Genomic DNA, 19,024 nt, shown 5'->3' with positions numbered 1-19,024 from the left:
AAGGTGACCTCTCAGAGCTCCAACTGCCTTCTTTGTCAAAGTGGAGATGTGATCCCACCGCAAAAACTGGGCTGCATTGTGCCAAATCCTCAATGCAGCGCCTCACACGCACAGGTTTCCTTTTCTCTTTTACAGACCCACGGCCACTCACAGAGGAACCTGAGCCGCACCCGGGAAAGTTCCTATTTATTCTGGTGGGCGCACAGTGGGTGAGGGTGGGGGTATGGGGAGGAAGGCCATGGCAGCGGCTGAAAGCAAATACAAGGCCCAGAAGGATGGCGCTTCCTCCTGGAGAGCCGCTGGCGGGGGTGGGGGTGGGGGTGGGGGGGCGGGGGTGGTTGGGGGGGTTGGGAAGCAGACTTACTAGGCTCCTGAGATTACTCCTAACGTGATTAAACCATCCAGGGCACTATCTCCCCCTCCCCCCATATCTGAAATCTTTCATTCTTACTCTCCCGAGGGTCCTAAGCTTTATGCCAACTTCCTGGGGCCTTAACACTCCATTCTGGTTCTGTCTCAGAGCAAGTGGACTAGAAATAAGAGACTGTGCAATGCTCACACTCGTATCTTGGGGCGTTTTCTCCAAAGCTTCTCAACTTAATTATATGAGGAGAACACAGAGCTACAGGTTAATTACGGAGCCTCATACTGGCCTCCAGTGGTAGGTCATTGAAAGCATTTTACACACACACACACACACACACACACACACACACACATGCACACACACCATAAAATGCACCATTTGCCTGAACGTAAGATTCAGTTGTCATTTTGGTTTGCTGAGAGTCACTTTCGGCGGCTAAGAATGTACATCCAGGGGCCTGTTCACTGTCTTCTATCAGTAGGATTACCGTGGTGAGAGTTTCTTTTTCTTTAAAATGTTTTTATTTTATTGACTTTAGAGAGAAGGGAAGGAGGATAGAGAGATAGAAACATTGATTGGTTGCCTCCTGCACATCCCCTAGGTTGTGAACTCGATCTGTCATGCGTGTGCCCTGAGAGGGAATCAGGAACCGATCTAGTGACCTCTTGGTTCAAGGGTCGACACTCAACTATTGAGCCACATCTGCCAGGCTTGGTGAGAGCTTCAGAGGCACTGTCCTCAGTTCTATCTGACTTTAAGCCTCATGTGGCTCTGGTTCAGCTGAGGACACCAGACAGCGGAGGTGCAAGCTCAAGCTCTGTGGGAGCAAGTGTGTGTCCACCCACAGCATCTGAGGCCGACATGCAGTGGGACAGAAAAGGCAAAGACCCAAACCTGCCTACTCTGGCCTGGTCCATCATGGCCGAGGACCCTGCACTAGCTTCCGGAGGCTGTTCAGCCATGTATCCTGGAACCTCTGACCGTAAGTGGAGAGTGAATGAAACCGGGGAGGGAAAGCCAGAGGCCAGATCGGAACATCAGCCCCATCACCTACGCAGTGGCGGTGAGGGTGAGTGGCGTTGTCTCAGTCCCTAGAGTTGGGACAAAAGTCTGCCTGGGTCTCGTGAGCCTCCGAATCAGCTTTGCCCTCGTTGGCAGCATTAAGGATGGTGGGGCAAAAGCTAAATGAGAAACTGAGATGGCAAGTTTGGAGTGAAACACCCTGGTTACTAATGACGTATCTGGGGGCTGGCTGGGTTTCTAGGATTAGTGTTCGGAAGGTAGAAATGGGTAACAGCGGGGGAGGTGTGATCTTCCCCAAGCGCCACCCCAGGTATTAAAATAAACAGGCTCTTGCTCCTGGAGCTGAGGGTGGCAGGGAATAGAGATCTGGGTCCCAACAACATCAGAAAAAGCATCAATGCCTGAGGTGGGAGTAGGAGGGCTCAAACCAGGGAGTCCTCAGCTGTTCTCTGGCTTCAGAAATAGCGTCCCTGAGCTCTCAGCATTTCATAGTTGCCACTTGGTGGGCAGAGAAGGATCATAACATATCATTATCTTGGGGGCTTACAAGGTTGGCCGTTGGCCTGGTGGCTCACTGCAGAGGGAGGAGGGAGCCTGTTTGGGAACGCTGTAGTGCAGGGGTAAGGACTCCAAGTTGGAAGACATGACTCTACTGCATCTCATAAAAAACGAACTTAATGCTCAATTCAGGGGATGGTCAGGGATCATGAGCATAAAGTGCTTTTACAGTTTTTCAGCTGCCACAAAAACTGAGCATCACTGTATTAGAGGAAGCAGACCAACAGTGTGAATCTGCCCCGAGAGCACCTTAGAAACACTTGGGGACATTAGGCTGCCTCCTGCACGCCCCCCAATGGGGATCGAGCCCGCAACCGGGGCATGTGCCCTTGAACGAAATCTAACCTGGGACCCTCAGTCCACATGCCGATGCTCTACCCACGGAGCCAAACCGGCTAAGGCTCCCCCAAATGTTATTCTTATTACAGTCGGGGCTAACTGCTGCCCAGCAATACAGACAGCCAAACAAGCTCCCAGATGCCAGAGGAAGTTGGCTCATGGTGTTTGGATCCAAGTAATGAAAGCAGTTTGTTCCGGGCACCTGAGTGCCGAGCACTGACTGTGCTCACCTGCATGAACTGGACTGGTGCGGACGGACTAGTCCAAGGGCATCAGTGTTGGATCCCTCTGCCTCTTTCCTCCACTCCAGCTGTGGGAGATTTCAGAGGCTCCCGCTCATCAGAACCTGGGGCGGGGCCTCCATTTGGTACCACTTGGGTCACATGCCCCCAGTAACACAGGCAGGTCACCTGAACTCCTTGGGAAGTTTGCTTTCCAGCAGCATTAATTCTATTCCCTTGAGAACACGCAGTCTGACCCAGGCCTGAAAGCCTTTATAAATGGGGGATTAGTGAAATGTCCTGAGTAATAGGAAACTGATGAGCTGTGCTGTGCTCCTTCTGCCCATGGGACCATCTGCCTGCGGCCCAGCAAGGGAGCTGCCAGGGAAGACAGATTGGCTCGTTCTGATCACTCCCTGCTTGAGGCGAGGGGCCTGTGGTGGTGACGGTGGTATGGGCTTGGTTCACAGGAGCCTCTGGGATTTTTCCGCAGGCCAATCTTGATTTCATCCAGCCGAATCCCCGGGAGGCAGCAAAGAAAAGTTCACAGTGTGGGTATCAACGCCCATCCCTCGCCAGGCCAGCGGTGTTTGGTCCTAGAGTGTCAGTTCTGAGAGCAAAGTACATACACCAAATACTTCATTTTATGTAAATGAAGAGTTTATTGAGGAAGACACAAGGTCAAGCTTCCCCCAACCCCCACCCTCCCCGAGAACAGATCCCAACAACAAGAGAATGATAAGCATTCTTAGGTGACACTACCCCGCCCCCCTCCCCATTTCTCTCCAGAGTCCGAAGCTTCACAACACAGACACACTGAACAGGCTCGGGCAGGACAGACACTCAGGGAATCTCTGACCAGCAAGAGTCCTGGCTGTGTGTGTGCTTCCCTTGCCCTTTGTATGACACCAGCTGACGTGACAAAGACATATTGAGGCAGAAGAGAGGGGACAGCAGGGCAATCTCCATTCCGTTTCCCTAACTGGGCCGAGCCTGAAAGAGGCCAAAGGGAAGCTGCGCTGGAGGCTGGAGGTCTGTCTCCTGGGGAGAGTCCTTTTCTGGGAGCAGAGCCCTCCGAGTGCTGGGGGAGCTCCGGAGGCAGCCTCCCAGGGAGCTGAGTTCCCAAGGGCTCAGTGAGGTCAGCTGAGAATAGCAGTTGTTACGGTCACTGCCGGGGAGGCTGAGAGAAGCCCAGTTTCAGGGGCGGAGGAGCATGGCCTGATACAAAATTGTTTTGTCTGCTTACCCTGACACTCCTCCTTTTGGAGCTACTATTTGCTTTGAGAAGAGAACACAGTCTTTATAGTGTGAACTCTTACTGCTTGATTCCAACAAACTATGATTTCCCAACCAGGGAACTTGATCAACCTGTTTTCCCACCCACACACCACCAACCCATCCGCCTCCCACACACAACCCTGTGTGAGCGCGGGAAACAGCTCCTTTCCCCACCCCAGCACATTTTCTCTTGGAGATTCTCAAGGTTTAAGAAACTGCTTGGAGTATCCCCAAGCTTTGCAAATGGTCTAAATTGGGGTCATTTCAGACATGGCAGGATGGGGGCTGGGGGCCAGTTTCTGCTCTTTTTGTTTTGTTTTGTTATTTTAATATATTTTTATTGATTTCAGAGAGGAAGGGAGTGGGAGAGATAGAAACATCAATGATGATAGAGAATCATTGATTGGCTGCCTCCTGCACGCCCCTCTACTGGGGATCCCACAACCCTGACGGGAAATAGAATCTTGACTTCCTGGTTCATAGGTCAACACTCAACCACTGAGCCATGCCGGCTGGGCTTTGCTCTTGTTTTCGCTACGTTTCTTCCACTGGGACTCTCTCGTAGGTGTGAGTCCAGTATCGGGCCTTTGGAACCTGAAATGTCTCTGATTTAAGTAGGGGCAGCTGAGAAACAGTCTCAGTCGTGGACTCTGAATACTGAGTGCCAGGCAACTCAGGTGACCACAGATGAAACGGTGCGAACACTGCTAAACAGGCTGGTGTTTTGGGTTGCCTATTGCATGCACCCCAACCAGGGTCAGAGAACTTGCAACCAAGGCATTCATTGACAAATCACACCAGTGTGTTAATAATAAGCAAGGGGATTCCACATCTCCCTATCTTTTGAGAGATGACAAGAACTGCTTAACCCTCTGAGATGATCTCCATTGCCTGCGAGCCTAAAGAACATGAGCCAAGAGCACATCAGAGAGCTGCAGGGACAAAGGGATGCTGTGACATCTTTAAGCTTACCCCCTCTCTGCACCCACCCCGGTGGCCTCAAGAATTCCGGCTCCAGGAGCATATGGGAAACATAGCTACTCCTCCATTCTGACATCTGGATTCACCTTCAAGTGACTGAAAAGATACTCTGCTGCCGCCTGATACCAATGAGTGAAGTGACAAAATCAGTGTGGAGTATGAGAAAAGAAAGCCATACAGAAGCAGGCACAGAGAAGGCAAGAAAAAGGCATTGAGGAGAAAAAAACACAAAACAAACCGAGACACGACTGCAGTGAAAACAATGCTGATGGGGGTTCAGGAGACCCAGTCCCCCAGCTCTGCTACTGAACAGCTCCCAGGCCTCAGGCCAAAATACCCCACTGCCCTTCACGGTTTCCTTTGCTGAAAAACAGCATTGGCTGGTTTCAACTCTAAAAGTATGACTTTTGGTTCTGAAATGGACCTGAGAAACCAAATACAGGGCAGGGGGTGGGGAAAGGCATTTTGGTTCCTGTCTCCCACATCTCTACCCAGTTTCCTTAGTAGTGTCATTAATGGGTCAGAGCAGGGGAAAGGAATGTAGTAAGTTCTGATTTCTCTCAGCCCAGCCTTGGTACCGACAGGCCCTATTCCTGCACTAAAACAGCACTCGGGGTAGACCACCATTCCCAACTGCAGGGCATCAAATGAGAGGATAAGACAGAGCAGGGGGCATCGCAAAGGAAAGGAGCTGGGAAGGGAAAAAAGTGAAAATCCAAATGACGGGCAAGGTGGCCGCAGAGGGCGGGCAAGTAGCGGTCTTCCTCCAGGCCGTGCGGGAGTGACGGCCGGCTGTCTCGACACTTTCTAGCGATGGTTATACTGCTCCCTCGATTTCTCTTATGTACAAAAATATGAAACAATAAAGTGCAGCTTACGTTTCAGTGACACTTTTCCTTGCTTTAATATTTTTTGTCTTTTTCTGCTTTTGAAATGAACTTTCAATTACAAAATATCAAACTACGCTAAAAAATGCCAGCCATTGGCCCAGAATGGAGAAGCCCACAAGTAAGGACAGACAGCAGCAGCAGGAGGCGGAGGTGGGAAGTGATTGAAGCGGTGGTTACAGAGTTCACAGAAAGCTAACACTATCCAGCAGGTTGCGGCCTAATTGAGCACAGGTTAGACTAGTCACTACCTTGGTGGGTGGCCTCAGTGTATTTAGGTTCAGCTTCTATTCGGCAAAACAATTCTTCTAGCTAAGAGTTCCTGGCTTGCACCGATCGCAGGGTGGCCGGAGGCACCAGAGCAGTCTTAGTTTTTCAGAATGCTGTCGTAGACCTGGTAGACGTACTGAGAGACCTCCGGAGCTCTGCACTTCAGCGACAGCTGTGGGCGGGAAAGGAGGAGAAAGATCAGCATGGAGATCGGCATGAACTCGAAAGGTAGCCAAGTAGCCAGGCTAAGAAAAACTCTGATACAGTGGGAGAGAAACCTATCACCGAGTAGGCAAAGACAGCCTGTTTGAGGAACTGTCCTCCGGGTTTTAGAATTTTAATTTAATCCATGACAGGTTATGCTGTGTTTCCACCTACATTTCACGTGGGTCTCTGAGATTAGGAAATACTCCACACTGAAAACATCCAAATCTCTGACTACAGGGGCACGGCTGCTCCAATGCTTTGCTAAGCATCACAGAGATTACTCCTAAATGAAAAGGAAAGGGCTAAAGCTTTATCTTGCTGCCTGCCTCAGGTTCTCAGTCTGACAGGGGCGCTTCTCTCAGTACAGGGGGATGTACAATCAAGTAAAAGAAAAGTTTAAGCCAGCCACGTCCAAGGTACTAGTGCTTTCTGTATTATATTGAGGAGAGCACACAGTCATGGAAAGAAACTTAATTATCACAAAAAAGACATTTACTCAATAACCAGACAGCAATTCATGCCAACAACTTAATCTTATTTTCTGCCTTTCTTAGAAGGCAAATCAGACACTTCCGATACCACTCTACTTCTCTAGCACCAGCTCTTCCAGCCTAACAATTACCAAATAAAAATGAAAATATTAAAGGATTTCAATGTTGAACACTGAAATTTTCGCTTCATTGATCAAGGGCAGTCCAAAATTTAAATCCAGACTCAGACTCAATCGTATTAGATTAGGCAACATATTAGCACTACAAAAGTGAAAGCATGCAAATTGCAGTTAGAACCATAAAATTTCATATTTGCTTTTTGAACTGCTAATACCATTGCTATTATATCTTCAATGATATGTCATTTTGCTTCTTCTTGTCTGTTTGTTAATCTTCATCTGAAGATATTTTTCCATTGATTTTTAGAGAGTAGAAGGAAGGGGGAATGACAGAAACATTGACGTGAGGAAACACATTGATTGGTTGCCTCTTGCATGTACCCCAAACAGGGTCAGAGAACCTGCAACCAAGGTACATGCCCTTGACCAGAATGGAACCCAGGACCCTTTGGTCCACAGGCCAGTGCTCTATCCACTGAGCCAAACTGGCTAGGGTAATTTTACCTCTTTATTAAAAAACACTAGAGGGCCGAAACCGGTTTAGCTCAGTAGATAGAGCGTCGGCCTGCGGACTGAAAGGTCCCAGGTTCAATTCTGGTCAGGGGCATGTACATTGGTTGCGGGCACATCCCCAGTAGTAGGGGGTGTGCAGGAGGCAGCTGGTCCATGTTTCTCTCTCATCAACGTTTCTAGCTCTCTATCCCTCTCCCTTCCTCTCTGTGGAAAATCAATTAAAAAAAAAATATATATATATATACAAAAAAAAAACCCACACTAGAGGCACGATCATGAAATTTGTGTAAGAGTAGGCCTTCACAGCCCCATGCAACCCTGGCTTTGTCCAAACGTTGTCTGTAAGGTCATTCTGCTATTCAGTTGTTTGGTCAATTTGCATATTACACTTTTATTATTATAGATATTATTGATTTCAGAGAGGATGGGAGAGGGGAAGAGAGACAAGGGCAGAGGGGGAGGAAGAGAGCAAGAGAAACATGAATATGAAATAGAAACATCCAAAGGCTGCCTCCAAATACATACTCCAACTGGGGATCAAATCTGCAACCTAGGTATGTGTCCTGACTAGGAATCAAACCCACAAACTTTTGGTTTATGGAATGAGCCAATTGGCCAGGACATAAAAAAAAAACAACTTCTGTAATGAAATACAGTAAGGACTAGGGTGAGGAAGTGATTTATCATTATCTCAGAAGAGTAAGGGACCATCAGTCCTCATGCACTGGTACTGGGCACAACCAGACAGATTTTTCCCCTCCTTAATTGGTAGCTGAGGTCAGATCAATAGTATAATGGGTGTTTAGAGTGATGAGGGGAAGGAAATGGATCCAAAAAATTTTGAAGTCTGGAACACATTTAGGGGAATAGATTAGGCCCATGTCAGACTGTAATGAAAAAATTTAGATGGTTTTGTGGGCAGTAGGAATCTAGTCACCAGATGGATAGAAAATAGGAAAGGGGACAAGGAAATATTATCAAACTTATTATATACAAATACAGAGGTGGTAGGCACGCACTGAGGATAGGATCTCATGGGGCTATTTCTTATAACTGCATGCAAATCTACGATGACCTCAAAATAAAAATTTTAAAAATATATAGGATAGGAAATGTCCTTCAACAGGTGAACAGATAAACTGCTGTATTTCTATATGGTGGATTACTATTTTGTCTAAAAAAGAACAAACTATTGATACATGCAACAATTTAGGTGGGTATCATGGGTATTGTGCTAAGTGGAAAAAAAAGTCTCAAAATGTTACATGTTATATGAATTTAATGAAGGACTTCACATCAGTGGTTTCCAGGGGTTAGGGCAGGCATGAGAGTTTAAAATGAGATAACAAGAGGGAGGTTTTGTTATGATGGAACAGTTTTGGGTTCTGACTGTTATAAATCCAAACATGTGATAAGATTTCATAGTATTGTACACTACACAACAGAGTAATGTAATAGACTCATCTGTGGTCTTGTTAGCATTATTTTATCAATGTCATTTTCATTTGAAAATGCACAATGGATATGTAAGATGTTATCAATGGGTGTTATCAATGGAAAACTGTGAAAGACACATGGGAACTCTATGTACCATTTAAAAAAACTTTTTGCAAGTCAAATTATAACAAATGAAGAAGTTAAACTTAAAAAGATTTTTTAAATGTTTTTATTGATTTCAGAGAGGGAGAGAGAGAGAAGCATCAATGATGCCCTAACTGGTTAAGCTGCCAAAAATGTGTTCCATTTTGCCTTACCTTTCACAAAAATATTTCAGGACAAATAATGCTAAAAAAAAGTCTCAGGTGTTCTCAATTCCGCTACCATTAGATCGTAAACTCCAAAAGCAGGAAAGACCTCCTTGAAATGAGCTATGTTAACAATCCTCCTGGCAGCGTGTTATGGGGCTACCTGCACAGACAGGCTAAGTCCGTGGTCGGCAAACTGCGGCTCTTCCACAAAGTACCACGGCCTGGGCGAATTTATTTTGAAGAAGTGGCGTTAGAAGAAGTTTAAGTTTAAAAAATGTGGCTCTTAAAAAAAAAAATTTCAATCGTCGTACTGTTGATATTTGGTTCTGTTGACTAATGAGTTTGCCGACCACTGGGCTAGATATGTATTAACTGAGACTGAAAAGTTGCCCTGTTCTGTGAGCAGCTCCATATATCCTCGGGAAAGTGTGAGGCACTCTTGCTGCAGAGGCACATGCCTGTGCTGATAGGGCGGTCACTGTAAGGAGATTTTCCAGAGAGGCCACTGAGGACTTCTGTATTGACCACTTGTTTTGACATAGGGGTCTGAAGCGTCTCTTGCAGGCCTTTCCAGGGTGCTAAGAAAAAACGAAACGGCTCTTATCTCCCTCCTTGAACCCATCTCACTTATTCCGAGAAAGGCCTTACCGTATAGTTGGGGTTTCCAGGCTGGATGCGTAGCTCAGCCAAGATCCAAATGCCATTAGTGAGCTTCAGAGATTGGTACAGCATGTCCTGCCCTTCCACATTCCTCTTGGCAATAGTATAAACGTTGTTGTTTTGCAACTTGCTGGAAACAGTGTCTGGAAACACAGATTCAAAATATCAAGCAAATGCTTACTAACTCTCTTCCGACATCCTCACGGCCACACGTGCTAAAATCCCAACAAACACTGTTCCACGCTCACATTTCAGAAAGCCCTTCTCCTATAAGAGCAAAGTGCCTATCACATCCCAGGACAGAAAACAGGACACGGGGCGACTAAGTATTAGTGTAAGAAATACCTGAGGAGATACGATAGGTCAAAGAGGTTGGTATTACCTGGAGCTAGATGGTAAAAATGGTCCGAAGAGGACAAAGGCAGAAATGGGTGCATGAGTGTGCCAGGGCGGCTCTCGTGTTGGTATTCCTGTTTGGAACACGCCTCAGAGCCACAGGGAGACATAGACTGACGATCAAATCCACAACACTACTGCCCAGTCACTATACCTCCCTGTGAGCCCCTCTGGCCTCAGCGGCCAGGATCAGAAAACAGCAGAGCTGCAGAAATCCTGCAAGCCAAATTTGTTAACATGGACGTTTAAGTTTTTAGTTGTTTTTTTCTTAAAAGCAGGCAAATGATTCCTAAAGCCTGTAGGGAATACCATGACTTCAAATTAATAATGAAACAAACGGTCTCAACAAGACTTTGAGAAAGACTGAAATTGTACAAAGATGATTATTACAAGGCCCCGTAACCTCAGCTGCTGTTGCCGGTTACAGATTGGAGGCCTGTGGTCACCAATCCAGGTAACAACAGAATGGGGCCTTCCTTGTGACTACAGCATCAAAGAGACATGGCATTTTAGAATTAAAGGTCATTTCTCTCTTCTTGTTTTCTTACTGCTAATATGGAAGATGTTGTGGCATCAAAGAGAAACTTTAATAGAGATTATAAACACTGCTTCTTGGTTGACAGTTTATTATGTTCATTTCTGATGAGAATTTAATTTACTCATGCCAACTTCAGGAACTAACTTCTTTCCATCTAAAAATCTGTCATATTCTAATGTGCTCTTAGGGAAAGGTTGCCACGATGGACAGTCTTTACGGTCTCCTAGACAGGAAGCTCTCTGAGCACAGGGATCCTGAAGTTTTTCATCACTGTGCTTCCCACAATACCTGGGGCGCAATGGATACCTGCCATCATTACCTGTGGACAGGCTTCTGACTCAGGTGTTGGTGATGCCAATGTGTATATAGAACCATCTTGCCCTGACATCGTTCTCCCACAGTCAAACTGGTGGAAGCTCAGGGAAGGAGGCACTAAAGTCCATTCATTAAACATTTGCACTACACCCAGTTATTACTTAACTTTTCCCCTTTGAATTCCAAAGGTTTTCACTAGCACCAAGCAGAGCAGATAAGAACTGGGTCTCTTTGAGGAGCCAAAATGTGTATCGTAGGTTAGTTATTAAACGCAATACTGTTGGAGAAGGCGGCCTCAATATGCTTTTTTACTCACCTCTGAGGGACCAGGCGGTTCTGGTGGTCACCTTGGTTCTCACATTGAAGGATTCCTGCAGCCTAGATTGGGTAACTAGGCAATGTCACCAGCTGGAGTGTGGCTAATACCTTTTGACAGGGCTGTCTTTAAGTTGTAAAGCCATTCCTAACTTCCAAGGCTCTTGCCCATTTCCAAGGAAGTGGAAAACACACACAGCGGGAGCTTTTACTGAAGCGCCACCTTGTTGCAAAGGCACAAATATGTTCTAGACAATGTTTACAACAAGTTCCAGATTCCTAAAGACATCTCCTGATTTACCATCTCTGTAAGAGATGATAGGCTAAGAAGTGGAAGCATTTAAACACACATACACACTCACCCCTCTAGAATTAGAAAACATGGCCATCAGCCAGGCAGAGTAAGCAAGTTGAATGGATGTAACTATAATACATTTGGAAGCACTCTGGCCAGGCTCTGCTCCTCTTGAATGGCTGTGGCATGATTTCTATTGAAATATTGAATGGCGTGCGTGCGCAATAACTTAAGAATGTGTGTGAGTCAATTTCTATGAATCTTCCTAGTAGATACTAGGTTTGAGCTTGAGGATGTATAGATGGCAGGATAACCAGACTCTGCAATGAAAGCCAGGTATGATAAGGCTTCCCAGCCAGACTGGGACAGACTTCCTGACAAGGTGTCAGGTATTTTTCACACACCTGAACTCCTGAAACAAATGGAATCTTACAGTTTTGAAACTTTGAGAAGAAGGTAATGTTAAGACACTGAGTTGTGCCCCAAAGAGTAAAAAAAAAATGATGGTCAAATATAATTATACTGCTGGAGAACAACACGGGCTTGAAATGTCTGGGTCTACTTATAAATGGGTTTTTCAACTGACTCAAGCAGTTCAAATCCGAGTGTTCAGGGTCAGTTGGAAACCCTGCACGTGGAGGGCTGATTTAAGTTATCCGCAAACGTTGGACTGCATGGTGATCAGCATCCCTAACTCTGGCACTGTTCAAGGGTCAATTGTACCTGCTTCAAGATGTGGTTCTTCTGGTTCATTTGTCTTCCTGAAATTCGGCTCTTTGGGTCTGGGGCCTAAACTCTTAGAAGGTATAGATGTGGTCTCCCTCCCTTCATCTTCCTACTTTAGCTAAAACACCTCTTCCAGCAGCAAGAGTGAAAAGACAGTGCTTAGAGAGTCGGAAGAGGGGACTCTGCATTGGCACCCACGTGTGGTATTCATTAGCAAGTTCAAAACCACTATGACTGCTGAAAATAACACTTTACCGTTTGAGCAACCAAATTACATTTAAGTACTGGCTGGTAAAACATTTCTATTTGTGAGATGTTAAAGAGAATGGGGAGAGCCAAACCACAATAAAGAAACAGAGCTCTGCCGAAGCCAGTTTGGCTCAGTGGTAGAGCGTCGGTCTGCGGACTGAAGGGTCCCAGGTTCAATTCTGGTCAAGGGCATGTACCCGAGTTGCGGGCACATTCCCAGTAGGGGGTGTGCAAGAGGCAGCTGGTCAATGTTTCTCTCTCATCGAAGTTTCTAGCTCTCTATCTTTCTCCCTTCCTCTCTGTAAAAAATCAATAAAATATATTAAAAAAAAAAAAAAAAAAAAAAGAAACAGAGCTCACCCTTGCCTGGCCCTCCTGCCAAAAAAATATGTCCCCCACGGCAGTGCCTAACTAGTGACAAAATGGGTTTACGGTTGTGAGTACATGAAACACAGTTTATTAATTATTGTATTATTTTTCATATGAACAATGTAAAACTACTTTTGCCTATCCCCGTTTATACAGAGCATAATATATTTAAAAAAAAGTTTGTAGACTGCTTGAAAGATTCCTTTCTTGATATGGCTAGAGATGCAATTACTTATTTACTTAAGACAGTGGTCCCAGACATATACCAACCCTAAATGCAGCTATAATAGTAAGCTATATATAGATTCATATAGATCTCTTGACACCAGTAGAGATGACTAGTACTAGAAAGCAGGGAGCCCCATTAGTTAGTGCAGTTCTGATCTGGTATTTATACAACTATGGCATCACAATGCCTTTCTATTAAGATCTGATTATTAAAGCTTGGGAAGAGAATTTCTTCTTCAGGAAGAAATGGAGGAACAAAAGTAAAAGCTCAAGGCTAGGTTGGTAAGTCCTTTAAACTTGTAACTTCCCATAGCCCTCAGACTGTCACTGCCATCTGTCAAATGTCTACTCTGGCACAGAAAGCTATTTAAAGTGTTGGTGCTATTGTGATTAGGGCAGATCAGCTGGAAAGGATGGTATTTTTAGCTCTCAGCTAGACCCAGGGTGTTGAATCAGAAGGCACTAAACCTGGAAAATTCATGTTAATAGAGCTTCAAGAATGGAAGGAAGTGCAAAGGCCAGGGCACTCCAGACCTTGGGGTGGAGGCAATTGAAAATCGAGAAAGGATTAGCTTCTTGAAAGATTAGCAGGGTTTAGTGTGGGAAAATGTGGCTTGGGCTCCGGAGAACAGAGAGGCTGTTTTTCCTTCTGCCCCATGTGCTGTGCCACCCTAGAGCTGTGTCACACTGGAAAACCCGTTCGCTGGCATTTGGAGCACCCAAGGCAAGGAGACACTGGCATGAAGCCATGGCAGAACTGACCAGAATGGACTGCTCTGAGAAACTGGTCCAGGCTCGATCAGAGGACACAGCCGCACTAGGAGAAAGGCCAGATACTGCTTTGGCAACATCACAAATGTACATCAAGGTACAACCGTGTTCACGATTCCAATCTGGAAACAGGGAGATCTTTTCATTTATTTTGGCAGGCCAGACGAAGTTATCCAAACTTCCTCCCCTTCCTTTTAAAGCATGTTCCTTTCATACTGGATGTCAGAAACCAAATCTTTCCAATTAGTCTGGCCTTTTTCTGTGTGTCTACAGGCCAATGTTTCCCAGATCATGTTGAAGGAATTCTTGTGTTCCAAAAAATGTTAACATTCTGTCATTTTAAATGCCAGTCACCAATTATCTAAACAGGTGTTCTCAGTATGGGACTCCTCAGCTTTTAGTGTGCTAATGTGCAACAGCAACTTCTTAGACAGAAACACGGTGCACTGCATTTTTCAACTCTAATTGAACCCCCGCCCCTTTGGGGAAAAAAAAAAAAAAAAAGAACAAATGTTTTCAGGAGCATAATATAAGAAATGTTGCCATAGGACCAACTACCACAAGGGTAACTACAACAAAGGACCCGGTCTTTTCCAAGCTGGGCACAGAGGCTGCCTCTCTTGACAGGATCCACGCTGGTCCTTAGCATGAGCAGCCACTGTGGACCTGACAAGCTTCCCGAAGCACCTGACGCCCTCCTGAAGAACAGGAGGCTGTACTGTGGAAAGCTGCCCAACCTCCTACCCTCATCAAATGGGTTTTGTGGTGAACTTCAGAGAGTGACAGGAAACACTGTCATCTACCAGAACACGCACAAAAAGCAGTTCAATTTGAGTATGGCTGTGTGTGCGCACACATGTATGTGCGTGTGTGTAAACAGCAAAAACTCTGGTTTTGGTGCATAAAGACATAACCAGTCATGGTGAAAAACCTAGACCAAGAATATGTTAGAAAGAAGGCAGATATATGGTATTCTTGAAGAAAATCAATTAACTAGTTATTACAATAAAACTTATAGAAGACTTATCACCTCAAATACCTCTCCAAAGGCTCCGGAGAAACCTTCTCAGAAAAGAGTATTTGTCTGAACAGAGAATGGATACATCATAGAGCCCCCCAAAAAGTAAAATTAAAAAGAAAAATTTGGAGGGAGAAGACAGTTTTGCCCCTCTCTGTACCTGCCATATTGCCTGTCTCTCAGTACTATGCTCTAGCTAGAAGGGGATGGCAGCATAAGAAAAACACTTATGAGAACTGGCAACATATGGGGGATGAATGAGGGGTAAACGAAGAAAAAGGAGGTATGGACCAAACACCAAGGCTAAATTTTATTTAAACTTAACCTTGTATTAGTAACCTAAAAAGAGACTGGACAAAGGCAGGCCTCTAAGAGCTTAGTGCTCCTGCCACGCTTAAGGAACACTTTGATGAAACAAAGCCCTCGGGACTGAGAGCTGCTATTGTTTCTCCTCTGGTGTTACCTCTATTACTATTGTTTCTCCTCTGGTGTTACCTCTATTACGGTAACGTGGTTATAAAAATAACTACAAAAGGGTCTGGGGCTTTTTAACGGTGATTAAAGAGGTTAGTGTCATGATAGATGCTGATACAAGGTAAGAAAGAAAAAGGTTACCAACTAGTCTTTAATCAACTATGATGTATTCTTATTTAATAACAAACACAAGATTCTAAATAAGGATATCAGAGTCACTTTTCCTCCCATACTGACGGTAGATAATAAAGGAAAAATCGTTCTTTTAATTCTAGGGAGAGTGTACATCATTAAATGCCATTTCCATTATTTAATGGCTTACAGGATGTTCAAATAATATGACTAACACATGTTCAACTACTGAACTGCGAAGATGGAACCATTCTAGCTTGTTCTTAAATCTGTTGGCTCATAGTAATCTAGTGTCTACATCAAAACGTCCCAAATTTTTAAAGAGAAGTTTGCAAAGTAATATAGCTACCATATAACCACGAGAAACAAGGTAAGTATAAAAATAAGAGGTATATAAAGACAAAAAATTAAATGTAGTCATTACTCACCAGCATTTAAATGACATTCCTTAATCTGAAACTGAAGTTCATTTTCATTGGGAATATCCTTCCATGTTGCGAGAAAGACCTGGCGCTCTGCATGGGGAAGCAGAGGGAAGGAAGGATGTGCACAATCTGTCAATATTCTGATTTCTGATGACTTGCACCATTTCTCCTTTGGAGTGCTGGCTCTTGCAATAGCAATAAAGCCAGGGTTAGCCTGGGCCTGGAGCCCATTTTTGGCCTACTCCAAGTCAATTAACCCCCCATCAGTAATACTAAGATACATTGAAAGAGTTTACCATCTAGGGTTTAATTTTGGCTCCGCTGTTTTCCTATTTGGTAACTTTAGGTAAGTTTGTAACCTTTCTGATCCTTAATTTCACCATATGTCTGTCTTGCTTATCCAAAGAGGACTGTAAAAACCAAGTTAATTAAGTGCCAATACAATTTAATATGTACCAATATATGCTAGTTTTATTAGATGGTGGTTTTATAGTAAGGGAAGAGAGAAATATGAATAACCACATGAGTAATACTAGTGGTTTATTACAAACTAGAAGCCCGGTGCATGAAATTTCATGCACAAGTAGGTCCCTAGGCCTGGCTGGTGATCAGGGCCAATCTGTGGGGCAACCGGTGGTGGTGGTGGTGGTGATGGGGAGTGGACCCGCTGGCACCCGCATTGGCTGGCCTGCCGCCGCCCACTCGCCGGCCCTGGTCCCCACAGCTGCTGCCATTCGGGGCCTGAAGGCTGGGGGCAGCTCCCATGTTGAGAGTTTGCCCCCTGGTGGTCAGTGTGCATCATAGTGATCAGTAGTTCTGCCGTCTGATTAATTTGCATATTAGGCTTTTATTATAATTATAAGGAAAAAGTGTGAAATAGTGAGAGAATTACAAAAATGTGACAGAGAAACCAGTGAGCAAATGTTGGAAAAATACAGACTTGCTTAATGCAGGATTGCCACACTTCCATTTGTAAAAAAAAAATTAAAAAATGCAGTATCTGTGTAGTAAAATGAGGTATGCCTGTACTCTGTATGCTGGGGTGACAGGGTTATTCAGAAAATCGGCATTGTAATTTTGAGACCAATAGCAAAACAGACCACAGTGACTCAGGCGAATACATAATTAGTAATTATTAGAGCTTTAGAATAGCTTTACCCATCCCATTTTTTTCAAATCTCAAAATAACTTGTGCTTTTGGGCTATGCTCTGCCTAGCATTCAGAGGAAGGGCAAAGGTACATTAGCCATGACAGGAGGACATACTCACCCATTTTGCCATCTTCTACAAAAAGCACATTGAGTGGGATGAGGCAGCTGAAGTAGAAGACATCAATATTGTTTTTCACAGCTACCTGCCAGGAAAGAACAAGGGAAAATGAGAACATCATAGGAAGCCAGAACACAGAAAAGAACACTTACGTGTCTTGAAATATATCACCCTTTTTCCTTTCTCCTTTAGACAGAGCAGGACTCCTCAAATCAAGACACACCAGTCCATACATTGCAAAGCATATCCTTACCCATTGCACTGTTACAGTGAGTACTGTGACAACCTGCAACACGACCTCTCTCTTAGGCGGAGCTCCAGTGGGGAATGAATTCAAGGCACAAGTTCCATACCCAGAATATTCTGTTCAATTATTCCTTTGTTTCTTTGGTTATTAGCAGTAGTTGCTGCTACTACCTACCTATTAATGATATAATTTCTAATACTCATTATTACCATCCCAAAGTAGGAGTTACTCCCTTATCATTTTATAGATGAGGAACTGAGGTTCAGAAAGATTCAGGTTCACATTACTAGTACATAGAAGAAACAGGCTCAAATGCAATTTGTATGACCCTAAATTTGTATGACCCTAAAACCTGATCAACCCCCACCCCCAACCCCACCCCGCCCCGGCCACAAGTAAGTGATCATACTGCCCCTTATCTTTTTTTTAGATGTTGGTTTTAAAGTTGTTTGTTTTATAAAATCTTATCTCCTAAGTCTTATGGTTGGAAAAGCTTGTGGGTAAAATACTGGTAAATCAGATGACTATAAGGAAAAAGCCGGGACCGGTTTGGCTCAAGTGGATAGAGTGTCGGCCTGGGGACTGAAAGGTCCCGGGTTCGATTCTGGTCAAGGGCATGTACCTTGGTTGCGGGCGCATCCCCAGTAGGGGGTGTGCAAGAGGCAGCTGATCGATAATTCTCTCTCATCGATGTTTCTAACTCTCTATCTCTCTCTTCCTCTCTGTGAAAAATCAATAAAATATATATTAAAAAAAAAAAAAGAACATTTCATTAAAAAAAAAAAAAAGGAAAAGCCTTGGCCCTGGCCAAGTGGCTCAGTTGATTGGAAACGTCGTCCTATACACCAAAAGGTTGCCGGTTCCATTCCTAGTCGGGACACATACAGGAGGCAACTAGTTGATGTTTTATCTCCCGCCTTCCCTCCCTCTCTCTCTCCTCTTTCAAATTAATAAACATATCCTCTGGTGAGGATTAAGAAAAAAAAGGAAAATCCTTGAGCAAGCAAAGAAATTAGTTTTCTTCTCACAACACAAGCTTCCATGGCCCACTCAATTCCGAGCATGCTCTTTATATTTTTCAAAAAGTTAGTATTTTTATTCAGGGGCAACACTGGTTGGCATATACATTCAGGAACAGGCAGCTTCCAGTGAGGCAGATTATAAGAACCATGTACTGTAAGAAGGGAGAGAAGGGGGGAGAATCGCTTTAAACCACCACATGCCCTTGACCGGAATCGAACCTAGGACCTTTCAGTCTGCAGACCGACGCTCTACCACTGAGCCAAACCGGTTTTGGCTATATTTCATTGATTTTTTTACAGAGAGGAAGGGAGAGGGATAAAAAGTCAGAAACATCGATGAGAGAGAAACATTGACTAGCTGCCTCCTGCACACCCCCTACTGGGGATGTGCCCGCAACCAAGGCACGTGCCCTTGACCATAATCGAATCCGGGACCCTTCAGTCTGCAGGCCGACACTCTACCCACTGAGCCAAACCAGTTTCGGCAAAAATAAGTAATCTTTAAAAAAAAATTTATTGATTGATTTGAAAGAGAGAGAGAAAGAGAAAGAGATATTTGTTGTATCACTTATT

At 44.6% G+C, this 19,024-nt stretch overlaps 1 protein-coding gene across 3 annotated transcripts in view; it reads right to left on the bottom strand.

Annotated features, from left to right (window-relative positions):
- Nucleotides 1-4,826: 4,826 nt before the first annotated feature.
- Nucleotides 4,827-19,024, bottom strand: part of AP2B1 (adaptor related protein complex 2 subunit beta 1) — an 85,498-nt gene continuing 71,300 nt past the window's right edge. For all 3 annotated transcript variants that reach the window (XM_084863427.1, XM_084863429.1, XM_084863428.1), the window contains 4 exons: nt 17,183-17,267; nt 15,917-16,003; nt 9,651-9,805; nt 4,827-6,096 (listed from right to left, as the gene is read on the bottom strand). In XM_084863427.1, the coding sequence (XP_084719553.1) occupies nt 6,022-6,096; nt 9,651-9,805; nt 15,917-16,003; nt 17,183-17,267 (402 nt within the window). In that variant the 3' untranslated portion in view covers nt 4,827-6,021. The remainder of the gene's footprint in view (nt 6,097-9,650; nt 9,806-15,916; nt 16,004-17,182; nt 17,268-19,024) is intronic.

This window comes from Pipistrellus hanaki (assembly GCF_964339955.1).
Source record: "Pipistrellus hanaki genome assembly, chromosome: 16".
Lineage (NCBI taxonomy): Eukaryota > Metazoa > Chordata > Mammalia > Chiroptera > Vespertilionidae > Pipistrellus > Pipistrellus hanaki.
This window is presented reverse-complemented; position numbering and strand designations above follow the sequence as displayed.